We start from the raw sequence: 17,134 nt of genomic DNA on the forward strand, positions 1-17,134 counted from the left end.
CAGAGCCAGGAAACCATTGCGTCTACAGACGGACAACCCGATTCCAGTTTAACCCCCCCCCCTCCCCAATTTTGGGGATATAATGAAAGAAAGCAAAATTAAGCAAGCTCACATACCCCACACTCCAATATTGCTTGACAATGCCTCACATAATGAATGGTAATGTTATGTATTACTGCAAGAACAGGACAGACAGGCTCGAAATTCTAGGTTCAAACTCCCATAAAAATGATCAAATCTGAATTTCCTGGGAATATGCACATCTACACAGTGTCCTTATTAACTACAAAGTTCCAAAAAATTCTGTTGAGCGGTCTCAAAGGAGTTACTCTCACAAGAATAGGACTGGCGGGCTAGAAATTCTAAGTTCAAAAGGGGCATAACTCCCAGAAAAATTATTGAATAAGAATTTCCTGGGAATATGCATATCTACACAGCGTGTCCTTGTTAACTACAGTTTGAGATTCTGTCTCGAGGTCTCAGAGGAGTTGCTCTGACAAGAAAGGGACTGACGGACGGGTCAAAAACAGTATACCCCCCCCCCCCCCCCCCACCCCCAAACATTGTTGCTTTGGGTATAATTACTCACTGTATCAATAACACAAGGTTTGTAATAATTAAGCAGTGAATTATCATAAACAAGAGGTCCATGGGCCACATCGCTCATCCGAGTCACCATGGCCCATATTTATAGATTTTCCCTATACATGTATATTCGCATGCAAAACTTTGATGTCCAACCTAACCACGATTTCTGCAAACTTGAATCTGCACTATGTCAGGAAGCTTTCATGTAAATGTAAACTACTCTGGCCCAATGGTTCTTGAGATTATTACATGACCCCACCCTATTTTTGCATTTTCGTGATTATCCCCCCTTCATTTGAACAATCTTGAAAGCCCTTCACCCAAGGATGCTTTTTGCCAAGTTTGGTTGAAATCAGCTCAGGAGAAAATGTTGAAAATTGTAAAAAGTTTACAGATGGACAACACTCAGGTGGGCTAAATTCTAACTTTCTCCAGGGTTTTGTGTATCCAGTGACAATCTTTCCAGGTATGTGTAGCAAAAACTGCCTAATTTTGCAACCCCCTCCTCCCCTCACTTTAGCAATTATAAAAGTGTTTCTAAGATTATATTGCTTGCCCAATTCAGTTTAGTTCTCTTGTATTTTTTATCACAAGTCTACCTTAAGATCTTCACAACAAACATCTTTAACACTGTGACATATCTTTTATTAATCACAGACTGAGGGTAATAACAACAGTTTACTTCAGCTTCTTCTTGGGTCTGATGTTATTGGTGTGTCCACACTTCCTCTTACGACAGTTAGTTGCCCTCTGATGAAGACGGGCGTAGCATCTGTTCATGAAAAAACAAGTAAAAGTTAATACTCCTCATAAAAAAAACAGCAATTGTATTTAAAGTCATTCCTCAAGTCAACATTAAACAATGTCACTACATACATTTTACAAACGGGAAGAATGAACATAACTTACTTTCTGCAAATCATTTTGTCACAGTTGTACTTAGAAGCCAAGATTCTCAAACTTGGTTCGATGATGCCTCCTCTCAGACGCAGCACCAAGTGGAGAGTGGACTCTGTCAATGGCAAAAACAAACATTAATAAAATTTATGATAAGTGTATTCTTTCACAAGAAAGGGGGGGGGGGGGGGGGGGGGTAGGGGTAGTATAATAAACCCAAACATCAATGAAAAGCCTACTGTGGCACAGGTGAAAAAATGGCAGATCAAAGTTCAGTGACGAAGTGTATTCTGCCATTGGGGAAATATTGGCAAAAACAAAAACATTAAGAAGGGGAGACAAATGTTAGAAGTCCTGCAGCATCATAATAAGATCAATGCTGATCAAGTCATATTCCACCGAATTGCTGAATCAGTAACAGACACAAGGTGCCTGGAACGAATGCCTCAGTCAGGATGTACTCAGAGAGGGCAAGTTCCTATCATCATCACAGCATATCTAAGCAAAGTGTATTCTGACAAGAGGCAAAAAAAAACAAAAAAAAAAACAATTAAGATTAATGAAATGTGTATTCTGACAATAAAGGGAAAATGACAAAATGAAAAGTCAATGAAAAGTGTGTCCATTTTTGGTTGAAATTGCCCCAGTGATTCTGGAGAAGAAGTCGAAAATGTATTGCTATAAATCCTGCAACATTACAATACAAATGCACTATCAATTCTAATTAAGTCATTGCTGAATCAGTAACAGACACAAGGTGCCTGGAACGAATGCCTCAGTCAGGATGTACTCAGAGAGGGCAAGTTCCTATCATCATCACAGCATAACTAAGCAAAGTGTATTCTGGTAAGAGAAGAAATAGTAGATCCAATTATTTAAAAGGGTATTCCAACAATGGAGGAAAAATGACAAAAAAAGAATTCTGACACAGGAAATGGGGACTGGTGAATCCAAAGGTTAAAGTGCAATACAAATGGTGCGTGTGGGTGTCTATGTGTGTGGGGAACAGACAAATGCAACGAATTTTGCAACACCACAATACACTGCCCACCCTAAATAAGTATACACTTAACAAAATGTTTCTTGTGCATAAAAAAAAGGAGTTACATCATAGATACAGATCTTTGATGCAAAATACATAACTCTTACATATAAATAGATGATGTTTTTAACTTTTTACATCCTTATTTTTTGTTAAAATACTTGATTTTCTGAATTCTCTAAAAAGAGATATTGTGCACACCTTAAATTGAAACCATTTCAAAGTAATTACTAATACATATTATTGTGTATTTGATGCGTACTTTTATAAGATCCTTTGATTTTTCACCTTAGATAAATCAATATCACAATTTAACAGACTATGCCAAAAATATCGAATGTTTATTAATTGTTTCACATATATTGAAGTACCCTTAATTTATTATTTTACTGTTATAAATCGAAAAAATATACCCAGCTCTTTTTCATTACATGAAATATATTTCATGTCACATTGTGTAAAAAGCTTATGTGTATACTTATTTATGGTGGGTAGTGTACTATCTGTTGTATTCAAAACATTTTGAATTTCTGTCCAACTGCTGAATCAGATACAGACACTAGGTGCCTGGAACGAATGCCTCAGTCAGGATGTACTCAGAGAGGGCAAGTTCCTATCATCATCACAACATAACTAAGCAAAGTGTATTCTGAAAAGGAGCAAAATAGGAAAACCAAAGATGAAATGTGTATTCTGACATTAAAGAAAAAATGGCAAAATGAAAGGTCAGTGAAAAGTGTGAGTATTCTTACAATGAAGGGAAGTGGCAAAAAAATAAGTTTAATAAAATGTGTGTATTGTTTCAGTATTTAAAGGAAAAATGGTAAAACCAAACATTAATTGTATTCCAACACTGGCCCACTGGGGGACAACATATTTTGAAATGTATGGAAAGGGAGAAATGGCAAATCCAAATCTAAATGAAAAGAATATTCCAAAAAATTGAAGACAAAATGGGGGGAGGGGAGGGGGTGTGCAAGATTGAAACTACAAATTCCTGGAGCCATGTGTGCTCCTGTCAGAAATGTTATTTCTTAGAGCCCACAACTAAACATGCTAGCCCACATCCGATGAAATACAATGCAAGAAATCTATGAGACGTGTGAATGTATAATATATTTTGAGTTTGTTTGTTTCATTATACCGTTTGAATGCATTGTAATATTTAGAGAGGTTGAAAATAGATTGTAAATAACTCTTGGAATAGTATCTGGTCTTTACAGATATATACTAACTACCCGATACAATGATGACTGATTCAGAAATTACTCACCATAAGGGCTAGACAGACAGTGAATTTAGGTGCCCACACCAAATTTTACTTGCAATTGACAAGTGCTAAGTTTAAACCCTGTGGCCCAGGTGAGGAGGGGGAGGAAAGAGAATTGTTATAAATCCTAACACAATACAAATGCACTATCAATTCTAATTATGTCATTGCTGAATCAGTAACAGACACTAGGTGCCTGGAACGAATGCCTCAGTCAGGATGTACTCAGAGAGGGCAAGTTCCTATCATCATCACAGCATGTCTAAGCAAAGTGTATTCTGACAAGAGCCAAAACAAAAACAACACCATGATTAATGAAATGTGAATGAAAGGGAAAATGGCAAAATGAAAGGTCAATGAAAAGTGCATGTATTTTGGCACTGAAGGGAAATGAAAAAACAAAAACATGCTTCTCAAAAATTTGTGTATTGTTTAAGTATTGAAAGGAAAAAAGGCAAATCCAAACATTAATTAAAACCAACACTGGGGGGGACACCATATTTTGAAATGTAGGGAAAGGGAGAAATGGCAAATCCAAATGTAAACAAGAGGTACTGTGAGCAATGCTCACTAAGAATACCCCCCGCTTACCCCAATCTCCCAAAGGGTGTTGGTAATACAATGTAGGTATAAACTACCTCTTTTCTGAGTGTAAAAAACAAATGGCATGACAAAAACCGAACCATATTGCTACTTCGATGTCCAGTGCGCGTGACCTTTGACCCCAAAATCGATAGGGAACATCTTCATCCCATGGGTAGTCCATATGTATGATATGGTGACTGTAGGTGGAAAGGATAACGCTTTAGAGCCCGGAAACCATATTGCTACTTCAATGTCCAGTGCGCTTGACCTTTGGATCCCAAAATCGATAGGGAACATCTTCATCCCATGGGTAGTCCATATGTATGATATGGTGATTGTAGGTGGAAAGGATAACGCTTTAGAGCCCGGAAACCATATTGCTACTTCGATGTCCAGTGCGCTTGACCTTTGACCCCAAAATCGATAGGGAACATCTTCATCCCATGGGTAGTCCATATATATGATATGGTGACGGTAGGTGGAGAGGACAACGCTTTAGAGCCCGAAACCATATTGCTACTTCGATGTTCAGTGCACTTGACCTTTGACCCCAAAATCGATAGGGAACATCTTCATCCCATGGGTAGTCCATATATATGATATGGTGACGGTAGGTGGAAAGGATAATGCTTTAGAGCCCGGAAACCATTGCGTCTACAGACGAACGGACAGACAGACAACCCGATTCCAACTTGTTGTGGGGGGTATAATGATAGGGGTATCCCGAAAATTCAAGAACAAAATTGGGGGGGGGGGGGGGGGGATGGATGGATGGATAGGCCCATGGGCCACATCGCTCACCTGAGTCACCTTGGACTATATTTCAAGATTTTCCCTGTATCTCCACATGTAAAACTTTGATCCCTATTTTGGCCCCAACCTACCCCAGGGGCATTGATTGGTTCTTGAGAAGAAATTTTTAAAGGATTTTCTCTATATATTTGTATGTAAATCATTGATCCCCTATTGTGGCCCCAACTTTCCCCCGCGGCCCATGGTTTTAACAAATTTGAATCTGCACTATGTCAGGAAGCTTTCATGTAAATATATATATATATATATATATATATATATATATATATATATATATATATATATATGGGATATTGGAAGATAGGTAGAAAGGAAACGTAGTTTTTGCAGATTTTTATAGTATTTATTTTTATGAATTTCATCACCAGCACAATATTGTCCAGTCTTGTCTTTTGGATATATTTTTCTTTATTACAAAAAGGACTTATGATAGAAAAGAGAATCTGGACAACCTTGTACTTGATATAAACAAAGGCTTTAAATCCAGTCATTTAATGAATAACAGGGATTTATCAAAAACATAAAAACCGATTTCAAAAGGCATAGCTCCTAATGTCAACAAATATTTCAGTAAAAATAAATTGCTAAACCTCGAAATTAAGGAATTAATGAACATCTCTGGGCATTGTAAATTGCATAATTCAAACATTGATGTTTTACTAAATCATTGAGGGTCGTATGCAGTCTTCGAAATTAAGCTGTATCCCGATGACCATGGCTAGTAAATTCGGGATTGGACTACCAAAAATTATTGATGTACTTGCCCGTTGGGCAATTACATATTACCTGCGGAAATTGTGATTCCGCTAATAGAGTGCAAATTCTGGTAGGAAATCAGTGAAAAAACCAGTTCTTACAGAGGAAGAGAAAGTTGGTGCTAAGAAGTATGAGGAAACAAAGCGACAAAGAAAATGCTCAGCGTGTTTGGCAGAAGAACTGCCCCTACAATGATGGTCTCGTATTTTGCATCTGGTGCAGAAAGGAAAACATTGCAAATTGCGAATTCGTGTCCGGCTCAGATAATTTCAGAATTGATTCTGAAAGTGAACATGAAAATAGAAAACGGTGTAAACATTTTACCCTAAAGTAAAAACCACAAGCGGTCGCAACCCTACTTTTTAACTTTTTAGGATGATAGTGATGATAAAGAACTAGAAGAATTAAAACATTGGAGGATTCCGGAGAATCTGACTGAAAGGACAGAATTAGAACTTGAAAGAGGGCTTGAACTCTCATCTTAAACTTGTATTGTAATACTTAATAAAAATGTTCAAACTTGAAATTTCGAATCATGTTGAATCATTCTTGCATAGCATTTGGCTAGTAAAATTTTATTTGGGCTACCAAATTTTGCACTTTTACTTGCCCGATAGGCTTGTGGTCAAAATCATTAAAGGCGAATACTGTGTATGTCACAGTTAAAGTGGGGAGGTCCTTTGTACTTTCCTGGCCCAGTGGTTCTTTAAAGATTTTCCCTACATACTTGTATGTATAACTTTGATCCTCTATTGTGGCCCCATCCTACCCCCGGGGTCATGATTTTCACAAACTTGAATCTGCACTATGTCAGGAAGCTTTCATGTAAATTTGTACTTTCAGGCCCAGTGGTTCTTGAGAAGATTTTCAAAAATTTTACCTATATATTCACATGTAAAATTTTTATCCCCTATTGTGGCCCCAGGGGTCGTGATTTTAACAAATTTGGTTCTTGAGAAGATTTTTAAACGAGCCCACCTTATTTTTGTGATTATCTCCTCTTTGAAGGGGGCATGGCCATTCATTTGAACAAAATTGAAACCCCTTCACCCAAGGATGCTTTTTGCCAAGTTTGGTTGAAATTGCCCTAGTGATTCTGGAGGAGAAGTCAAAAATGTAAAAAGTTTACAGACAGACGACAGACAACAACCAATCAATAAAGCTCACTTGAGCTTTCATCTCAGGTGAGCTAAAAAGAATTGCTCTAAATCCTACAACACAATACAAATGCACTATCAATTCTAATTAAGTCATTGCTGAATCAGTAACAGACACTAGGTGCCTGGAACGAATGCCTCAGTCAGGATGTACTCAGAGAGGGCAAGTTCCTATCATCATCACAGCATATCCCTATTAAGATATCTTCCAATTAATAATTTAATCTTAGTTAGTATCTAGGGGAAACTATAAAAATTATAATTAACTAATTCAGTAGCAAGTCCTTAGTTGTGGTAAACAACTCACCCATTTGCCAATGTGAGCAAAATTTCATGAAAAATCAAATAAAAAACACTGTCACCAAGATGGAGAAGAAAGTTTTTCCAGGAGCAATGCCATGATTCATTTGGATTTTATAACTTTACTTTTGTTTTTCATAAATTGCCTTGCTAACTAAGATCATGTGTGTGGGAAAATATGACAGTTTCTTGAAGGGATCCTAAATCCCTAGAAAAGAGAAAGAAACAGAAAAAATTACTACTATGAGCACAAAAGATCACGATTGTTTCAAACAAGTGGTGTAACAATACACCATGCATTGGTGAATACTGCATTTGGAATGGGTTTTTAATGGTGTTAAAAGCATGATAGTCAATGGAAATTAAAGTTCGAAGTTGAGAATGAGCTAGTTCAGGTTTAGACTATAGTGAAAGAAGAAGACACTGGAGATTGAGGGAGAGTGTGATAAGGGGACTGAAAATGAAAGCGAGAATGAAGATACTGTTTTTGAGGGCTTGGAGACTAAGACAATAACAATGTAAACAATAAATGTGACAGATCAAAACTTCACATTTTTTTCAATTTTTAAGAAGTTTAATGCTTTATCACATTCCTAGTCAATGTTTCAACTCAATACCTTTCTGGATGTTATAATCTGAAAGAGTACGTCCATCTTCCAACTGCTTCCCGGCAAAAATCAATCTCTGTTGATCAGGAGGAATTCCTATCAGAAGAAACAAGCTTGTAAGTTAGACCAATTCAACTTAATTAGTAGATTATCATCTGGGGTCACAAAAAAATATGGGGTGGGTGGGAGGATTTATAATTTTTATTTCCCCGAGAGAAAAAAATTAATGATAAAAGGCATCACATAAAGTGTTAATATTCAAAGAATCCTTGTTAGAAGATATGAAACCAGATGTGACTTTAATCATTCACTCATGTCACTGGGAAGCAAGTTTGTTTGAAATCATAATTTTTGTGAAAATAAAAAAAATCGGGGCGAGCCCTTTTTTGAGGGGCAGGTGGGGATGATAATTTATCAATTAATTTTAATTGGCCTTACATGTTATTCCAAAAAAACTGACCTTTGATAAACCCTATTATAAATCTATAATCAATTTTACATTCTGACATGATCCAATTTATCAATACATATGTTAAAGTACCTTCCTTGTCCTGAATTTTGGCCTTGACATTTTCAATGGTGTCAGAGGGCTCCACCTCAAGGGTGATAGTCTTGCCCGTCAGGGTCTTCACAAAGATCTGCATGACAGCTTTATTAACTGTAAAATAATTTAACATATATGCATTATCATCAATGTAAAAAAAAAAATTCAGCGTTTTTTTCCTTATATAACTGGTGCCGATAAACGGTACCATTCCCAATGCCAAAAACCGTCGATTTTCCCAATTGTGAGAATAAAAATTCCCAATTCACTTGCCGAAAAATAGACCGCTGACATCGTAATTTACTTAGTCTGAAACATTGTACGACTTAACTAAAATGTTCACTTCCAGTATTAAATCGAAAGTATGGATCATGGCAGTGCACGTGTTGTAGAGCTACGATGATTCTAAAACGAGCCTACAACAATTCCTTATGTCTCACAACAGCAAATATTACCGTAAAAAAGTTTGTAAGCAGATGAATACTTCTGGTTTTGTTCTTTTCTTTTAGTTGAAATCATTTGCCGATACATTAGTAGAAAATTCCCAATTTGTTTGATTTTGATGCTATTTTCCCCCTAGAGTTGGGTACCGCAGAAAATAAAGGTACCGCGGTATACCATGATATTTTCAAAATACCGTGGTACATACCATGGTATACCGCAGATTTCATCTTTTAATATTATGATTCAATTTTAGTTGCGATTTATTGTATATAAAGAGCAGTTATTAGTTTATTGATTGTAAATTGCATTTAATTTATTCAAATATAAATAAAGGAAAATATCTTATTTAAATATATTGTGAAACAGAACAAAATTTAATTCAAACATAAAAGTATATCGTACATACAATATAGCAGTGTCTCTGCAGTGTGCGAAACTAACTTTAAAGTCCTATAAACATTAGGTCCATAGTTATTTCATTTCCTATAGACCACCACAAATTCCTATAGACTGAAATTTAACATGCAATATTCATTGTTATTAAATAGATACAAATTCGATTTGGTAATTCGTTCATAGTTTAATTAATTTCTTTTTCAATTTCATGCACAAGATTTTCAATTAGAATTTCGTTTTCTTTTTCATTTTGATCCCGCTCAGTTTCACTATCTGATTCTTCATCTAAGTCACTTCTACTAGGCTTTGTTTTCTCACAATTTTCTGCGACTTTAGCCTTGCTGGAACTTTTTGTACTGACCGCTTTCCATTTGATTCCAGGGCATGCACCTTCCACATATTTTAACCGTTCAAAAAAGGACATTTGCACGAAAATGGCGTATATTGAAGTAACTATCAAATTGATACCCCCACCCACCCCCCATTGAAAATGGAATAATCTGATTCGAATTTTATTACAGCTAAAGGGTGAACAGAAACATCAGCGTAATACATATAAACTGGTATATGTTTAATAAGTGGCGGGAATCTTTTTTTTTTTACTCAGAATTCCTATTGACAAGTTGGTCTATAGCTATTTCGATTGTTATAGACGGACTCGATTTTCTATAGACATTGTCTATCGGTCCATGGTTAAATTCGCACACTGTCTCTGTATCATGACTAGAATCAACTGAGACTAGACTACTGACTGGAATGACTATCAAAATAATTAATAGGGGGGAAACCTGTGAAATTTATTTGACAAGATCTCAAAGTCTAGAAGTTCTTAGAGTTGTGAATGACGAGAACTTCTACATGTGGGATACGCCTGTTCACGTCTCTAAAGAGCATAACGAGAGCATGTGCGCATGAACGTGTTCTTCGACCACAATTCCTACATTCTTGCACCTCAAACCCATTAACTCGGCGTTCAGAATCAACAGGAATTTGTACTTGCACGAAGAACGGTGGTTTCGAATGCACAAGTCTGCATCTGCCATTTTATAATTTTTTAAGGGTTTGCCTAACAGGCGGAAATGGTATTCGATCCACATAAACCAATTAACATAAAACAATTTTTATAATCTACCTTATATATCAGTGATTTTTTTGGGGCCAAAATGCCACCGATATTCGGCTGTTTCCCCTCACTAAAATTAGCTATTTTCCTCCAATTATATATATATGTTTTTCCCAATTTCAAATCTAGGAAAATTAGGCCATTTAAAAAAAAAATTACCGTATATTTCTGACAGAGAGTAAATACGTTTTTTTCTTCAGTTTTATTCTCCAAACCGCTGCACATGCAAAAGGTTTTGTAAAGAATATGTAAAACAATAGAGGCATCCATATAAGCAGATATGCAGCGAAGTATATAGTTTCCAGATACACATTAAGCCATAATGTTTACAATTTAGTTTGACCGCCATTATATGTAGGGTCAGGCTAATAACAAGAAGTGACCAACAGTATAGGGTTTTACTAAAATCTGAAAAATACAAACAGGAGAGACATTCGGGAAACTTAAATATTAATATTATAATAATTACAAGATTATAGGTAAAAATGCTGGTGAATTAATAATTTATTATTTTCTTTATGAAATTAGACAATAGGTATTTCTTAGAAAAAGTAAATAATATCTATACAAGGTGTGACTTCCAATACATATTTAATGTTAAATAATGATTTATTTTATGATTTTAAATCAGATCTGAAATAAACCTCAAACAAAAAAATTGTTATTTGATTATTTTATGCATCTTTACCATTTTAATTTACTATGAATGATTTTTCCCAATTTGAGGAAAATGTCACTAATTTTCCCCAATTCAAAAGGAGGGGTGGTAGTTTGAAAAACAAAAAAAAATCACTGTATATTAAAATAATTACTTAATGAAATGTTTTCTTTTATTTTTTTCTCTCTAATTTTGATTTGTTTTCATATCATTAATAATCAAATAATCGGGTTTTACACTTCATATGTTTTACCGATTGTGTACAGTTATTAAACTTACCTTTCATTACATCATCACGAAGGAACGATGTAAGTAAAGTGAGTCACTGCGTACACAAATTACTTTTAATTATTTTTACTTGTTTCAATTCTATATTTTTGTTGCGTCATCAGACTTGAATATACCGGTATTTCGCCTCATGTACCACGGTACATGAAAAATACCGGTACACCGGTAATACCGCGCACCTCTATTTTCCCCAATTGAAGGGGTACCGGTACCAGTGGGTAGGGGGAAAAAACACGCTGAATTCAGTAAATAAAGGATACACAAATATGAACAAAAATCCATACTTATACTGGGTTTTTATTCAAAATCACTAGTAAAAATTCTCAAAATTGTAGAAAGGATGTGAAGCCATCCATGAATGATGTAAAAGAATATAAATGAAGTACTATTAAAGTATAGATAGCCAAATTGTCAGATTGCCACAGTACATGTATCTCAGTCTATTAGTCTTATAAGTTGGTGTATCATATATTCATAATCTATATATAATGAATTTAAAGACCAATTTGTCAAATTAATGGAATTTCGTTAATAAAAATCCACAGCTTGGGCTCCATGACCATGATAAAGTGAGAAAACTTGATTTTAAAAAAAAGATTGTTAAAAGCACACAATTACCATTCTGAAATTTTGAATCATATCTAAAACGTAATCTTTAAAAACATGAATTTTATTGACCCAAATTAAGATATCAATATTTCACGAATAACAATAAGATAAATTACAAAATTAAATGTGGCCATTGAACCATATGAGCAAGTAAACTATGATGTCGTGTCAGAGACTGATCCGATCGTGTAATCGACATTTCAGGAGTTGTAACTTGAATAGATTGGACGCAGATCATGTGTACTCTATCTAATATTCGACTATATTGCAAAGCTCAAGTTCCTCGTGTTCATTTAAAATAAGTGTATCAAGACTTCTGTATTCTTTGGTCAATATAATAGAGTATGCATATTGTACCGGGTAAAATTTAAATACTATATATAAGGTTTTATGATACTAAAATTCTATATTAACAATCACTTTTCACAAAATTTCGCGTTTTTTCTTCATTCTACGGCACGTGTGTGGCAGCCATTACCTCAAAATTTTCTAAAAGACCGACAGAGGGCACTAATCGGAAAATTATATATATTAAAATATAAACATGAACTTGTCATTCCCGAAAAAAAACTTTCATTAATATATTCAAATAGATGTTGAGATAGATTTATTATTCCGAGCAGATCTTTGAACGTCATAGAAAAAATTACTGAATTTTGATAAGGCTGTAACACAGATAGAAAGTTACAGATATATCCGAAATTTTTAAAATAATTCTTCGGGTTCTTTCTTTTATATCGCTGTTGTGAAATCCGATGTTACGACACATGGTTGATCATGAAATTTTGTGAAATACAGTGCAATATTTACACACAAAACAACCGTTAAATACTGCTGTAGAAATATCCAAGAGACACAATTTAGCGGGTCAATTTTTGTGAGTAGTAAAACGCATATAGTTACGGTAAGTTTCGATCTTTTGCATGTTTTATCTCGAGCACCTGAAGTGTAGGTAGCTTGTAGTTTAGATCTTTTGTACATACCCCCTTCTAGAATGAAATTATTTTTATACAGAACCAATGATTTATCCAGAATATGTTATTTTCCCCCACCGATCACCCTCATAAGTCGTTCTAAATAGTCAGTTTCTACCTTCGGCAAGTTTTTTAGATGACCATTTGTGAGATACTAATATGTTTTACGGCGTGACCGTGTTTGAGGGCGAAGCAAAAAAGTTTTGGCATTAGTATCTATATCCAAAACAGGACAAAAACAACCCGAAGTTAGCACGCGGATGGAGCTGTATGAAAGCATCCTAATTTTGGACATTTGATCCGCCTATTTATTGAACGCGGGGAAATATAACGCAATTGATGTAAACAGTACATTGTGACGTCATATTCAGCGTCGTTATTTAGCAAATTTACAAACATAGCGTTTGAACCACAACAAAAAACATGGCGTTAATGGTGGAGTGATTATATATGATTAAGAAAATAAGATTTACATGCTTTTACGGATTTTATGTGTAACATCTCAGAACGACGTGAACTAGGGTAGATGAGATTCAAAATGGAGAAATACATGTCCATGCGCTAATATTCGAATCGACGCCATTGGTACCAAACTTTTCAAGTTCCATAGGTATGGTTTAATTTTTCATTATTTTCCTATATTTTCCTTTTTAAACATGTATATACGTGATACCTACAGGGAGAGCCCTTCGGGCCATGAGAGGGCTTTGCCCTCTAATATATGTAAAGGTGTGCAACAAATCATGTATACAAACAGGGGCCTACCTCCTTCAATACTGGTTCACGGGGTATAAACCACCTTTATCGAATGAATTTCTGCGAATATCTTATCAAGCTAATATAGTTCTACTTATGTCTTTCATCTATATCCCATGCCATCCGTTTTATTTGTTGTATTCTGCCATTTATTTCATCTTACCCAAGCTTTTACGTCCATTGACAGTTTTAAAGGAGGTCATGACATCAATTTGCGTGTCGCGTTATCTGATTGGCTCTTAAATCTTCCGACAACCTTGTCGTTTTATTTTTTTTAGCAATGAACGAAAATATACGAAAGAGCTTGTTAAAGTTTGTCAAAGGTGCATGGTTTTAAAAACAAAAATGACTAATAGAAAAAAATCTTCTTCTCAAGAACCATAGAACCAAAGAAGTTTACATTTACATGAAAGCTTCCTGACATAGTGCTGATTCAAGTTTGTAAAAATCATGGCCCCTGGGGGTAGAATGCGGCCACAATAGGGGATCAAAGTTTTTCATGTGAATATAATGGGGAAATCTTTTAAAATCTTCTTCTCAAGAACCACTGCGACAGGAAAGTACAAATTTACATGAAAGATTCCTTAGATTGTGCAGATTCAATTTTGTTAAAATCATGGCCCCCAGGGGTAGGATGAAGCCACAATAGGGGATCAAAGTTTTACATATATAGGGAAAATCTTTAAAAATCTTCTTCTCAAGAAGCACTGGGCTAGGAAAGTAGAATTTTACATGAAAGCTTCTTGACATAATGCAGATTTAAGTTTGGAAAAATCATGGCCCCCGAGGGTAGGTTGGGGCCACAATATGGATCAAAGTTTTACATGCGAATATATAGGGAAAATCTTTAAATATGGGCCAAAGTGACTCAGGTGAGCAATGTGGCCCATGGACCTCTTGTTAAAACAAAAGTTACATTTTTTAATATAAATATTTTGTGTAGGTATTCAAGCATGATTGAATCTCACTTTCTCTCACACATGTGCACAAATTGTTGCTTGTAATAACTTTCAACTGGCATTGGAAGAGGTTTGTCGAATTGATCAAGAAAAAAGTTATTTTTGCCTGCTTGGTTATGGATATGGGGGCCCATTGTAGCAATTGGAGAAAATGTTAAATATACTGTACACCTAATTCAGAGTCGATTAATATCTTTGTTTTCATGTAAATATACGCAATGATGAAGCGCTTGAAAGTTAATAATGTTTAATTTTATTTTTGATTAATTTTCTTCATACGGCAAGAAATTCTTACACAACAAAATTATACGAAATATGGCTGCAATATTTTTTTTAAGTAGAATTATGCTGTGATTTTATATTCAGAAATACATGTTATACTGGTCATATTAGGATGCTGCTTTCTCCTTTTATATTCATTGTTTATGGTTGGTTTGACTTTGTTGCAGAAATAATCTGCATGATCTTGGTAACTTTTCAATGAATTTTAATGATGTCACAATCTTTTTACCCTCAGCACAGAACATATGTAACATGCAATTGCATGCAAATAAGAGAAGCACAATTTAAACTGAAAATCTGAAATTGTCTGACTGTTTTAAATTAATTTTTCCCTTCAAATTTGGAAGAAGGAAAAAGGACATAAATTTAATTGTTACATATCTTACTAATACAATTAATCTTCTAGACTTCTAGATTTATACCGGAGCATTGTTGTTTAAACAACAAGACAATTTCAAAATACCAGCCTTCACAATTATTCAATATCCAGCAAAGAAAGGTAACTAAAAGTACCCTCGACTCTATTCCATGAAAACGGAGCAATCATATTTAGACATATCATGTATTAAAATCAAAGCATTTCACGAGGAAATCGTAAAGTATATTGAAACAAACAGTATGTAATCAGTGATTTTAAAAAGATATAGTGTCATCCATTGGAAAATGAGAGGATGTTTTCTCCTCCTGGGTACCTGATACCACCTCTGGTATATCCAGGGGTTTGTGTAGCCCAACTCTTTATTTTGTATTCCTTATAGGAGTTATGAGATTGACACTGTTCGATATCTTCACCTTTCATCAGGCAGTGTTAAAGAAGAATGCTTTTGAAAAAATCCAAAATGACTACAAGAATTTTTACAAATTGAACTACATAAACAAGCATACACAAATGTAAAATAAAATCTTTTTATAATTATTTCATAGGCGACAAAGTAGATTCCAAAGAATCAGTAGCATAGGATTAAAAACCCCTTTTGAAAATAGTTTGTGTTTGAAATTTTGTGTTTTGACTTGCTATATGCACTAGACTGTTTAGAAAGGAATGTATTTTTTCTTAATAAATTTATCGATGCAATGTGCCAATTTAAGTTGCAGCTTAAGCAAACCAGCATTTTTTAGAATCTTACAATCATATATATGTCTGTACCAAAACACATTTCAACTTTGATTTTACTTTAATAATCTACCAACAGCTAATATAAGCATGCACACAGAAGAGGGCAGAATCTACGAATAAAACAAATTCACCAGAAGTCAGGGATAGAAATTAACTTTTTTCACTACTAGCAAATTTTAGCTCATGGATTATTTTCCAACAAACAAAACTAAGCTTTTTACTAGCATTTTTCAATCAATTGCTTTTTTGCAGGAATTTAAGAAAACAAGCATGCCACATTTTCTGATATTTTTTTGATCTTGGAAGATCCTTGATTTTTTTTCTGGACTTCTAGATAATCATGCAGGCATTTTCAAGTGTTAAATACAGGATAGATCACATCAAAAGTTACAGAAAGTGAGAAAACACAAGTAACAGTACCAGGCTAGTGCTTTACCAGTACAAGTACTAATACAGGATAGATCACATCAAAAGTTACAGAAAGTGAGAAAACACAAGTAACAGTACCAGACTAGTGCTTTACCAATACAAGTACTAATATAGGATAGATCACATCAAAAGTTACAGAAAGTGAGAAAACACAAGTAAGAGTACCAGACTAGTGCTTTACCAATACAAGTACTAATACAGGATAGATCACATCAAAAGTTACAGAAAGTGAGAAAACACAAGTAACAGTACCAGACTAGTGCTTTACCAATACAAGTACTAATATAGGATAGATCACATCAAAAGTTACAGAAAGTGAGAAAACACAAGTAACAGTACCAGACTAGTGCTTTACCAATACAAGTACTAATACAGGATAGATCACATCAAAAATTACAGAAAGTGAGAAAACACAAGTAACAGTACCAGGCTAGTGCTTTACCAATACAAGTACTAATACAGGATAGATCACATCAGAAGTTACAGAAAGTGAGAAAACACAAGTAACAGTACCAGACTAGTGCTTTACCAATACAAGT

The 17,134-nt window shown here is 34.8% G+C and overlaps 2 protein-coding genes across 6 annotated transcripts in view; one reads left to right on the plus strand and one right to left on the minus strand.

Moving 5' to 3' along the window:
* Positions 1–1,211: 1,211 nt before the first annotated feature.
* On the minus strand, positions 1,212–12,575 carry LOC125679710 (ubiquitin-60S ribosomal protein L40). 4 transcript variants are annotated; one of them, XM_056154581.1, is made up of 5 exons: positions 12,557–12,575; positions 8,558–8,674; positions 8,026–8,112; positions 1,498–1,600; positions 1,212–1,360 (listed from the first exon to the last, which is right to left on the minus strand). In XM_056154581.1, exons 2-5 carry the CDS (start codon positions 8,658–8,660, stop codon positions 1,267–1,269), a joined length of 387 nt encoding a protein of 128 aa, XP_056010556.1. In that variant the 5' UTR covers positions 8,661–8,674; positions 12,557–12,575; the 3' UTR covers positions 1,212–1,266. The 4 variants fall into 4 exon arrangements, with proteins under 4 accessions (XP_056010556.1, XP_056010555.1, XP_048775103.1 ...); XM_056154580.1 differs by lacking the exon at positions 12,557–12,575 and adding an exon at positions 12,499–12,554; XM_048919146.2 differs by lacking the exon at positions 12,557–12,575 and adding an exon at positions 12,524–12,542.
* A 245-nt stretch (positions 12,576–12,820) lies between these two features.
* The window catches only part of LOC125678684 (zinc finger protein ZPR1-like), a 27,234-nt gene continuing 22,920 nt past the window's right edge, over positions 12,821–17,134 (plus strand). Inside the window, exon 1 of one of the 2 annotated variants that reach the window (XM_048917317.2) lies at positions 12,821–12,982. The gene's annotated coding sequence lies outside the window, so the exon portion shown is untranslated. The remainder of the gene's footprint in view (positions 12,983–17,134) is intronic. The other variant, XM_048917318.2, reaches the window with a different exon arrangement.

Source organism: Ostrea edulis, chromosome 2 (assembly GCF_947568905.1).
Source record: "Ostrea edulis chromosome 2, xbOstEdul1.1, whole genome shotgun sequence".
NCBI lineage: Eukaryota > Metazoa > Mollusca > Bivalvia > Ostreida > Ostreidae > Ostrea > Ostrea edulis.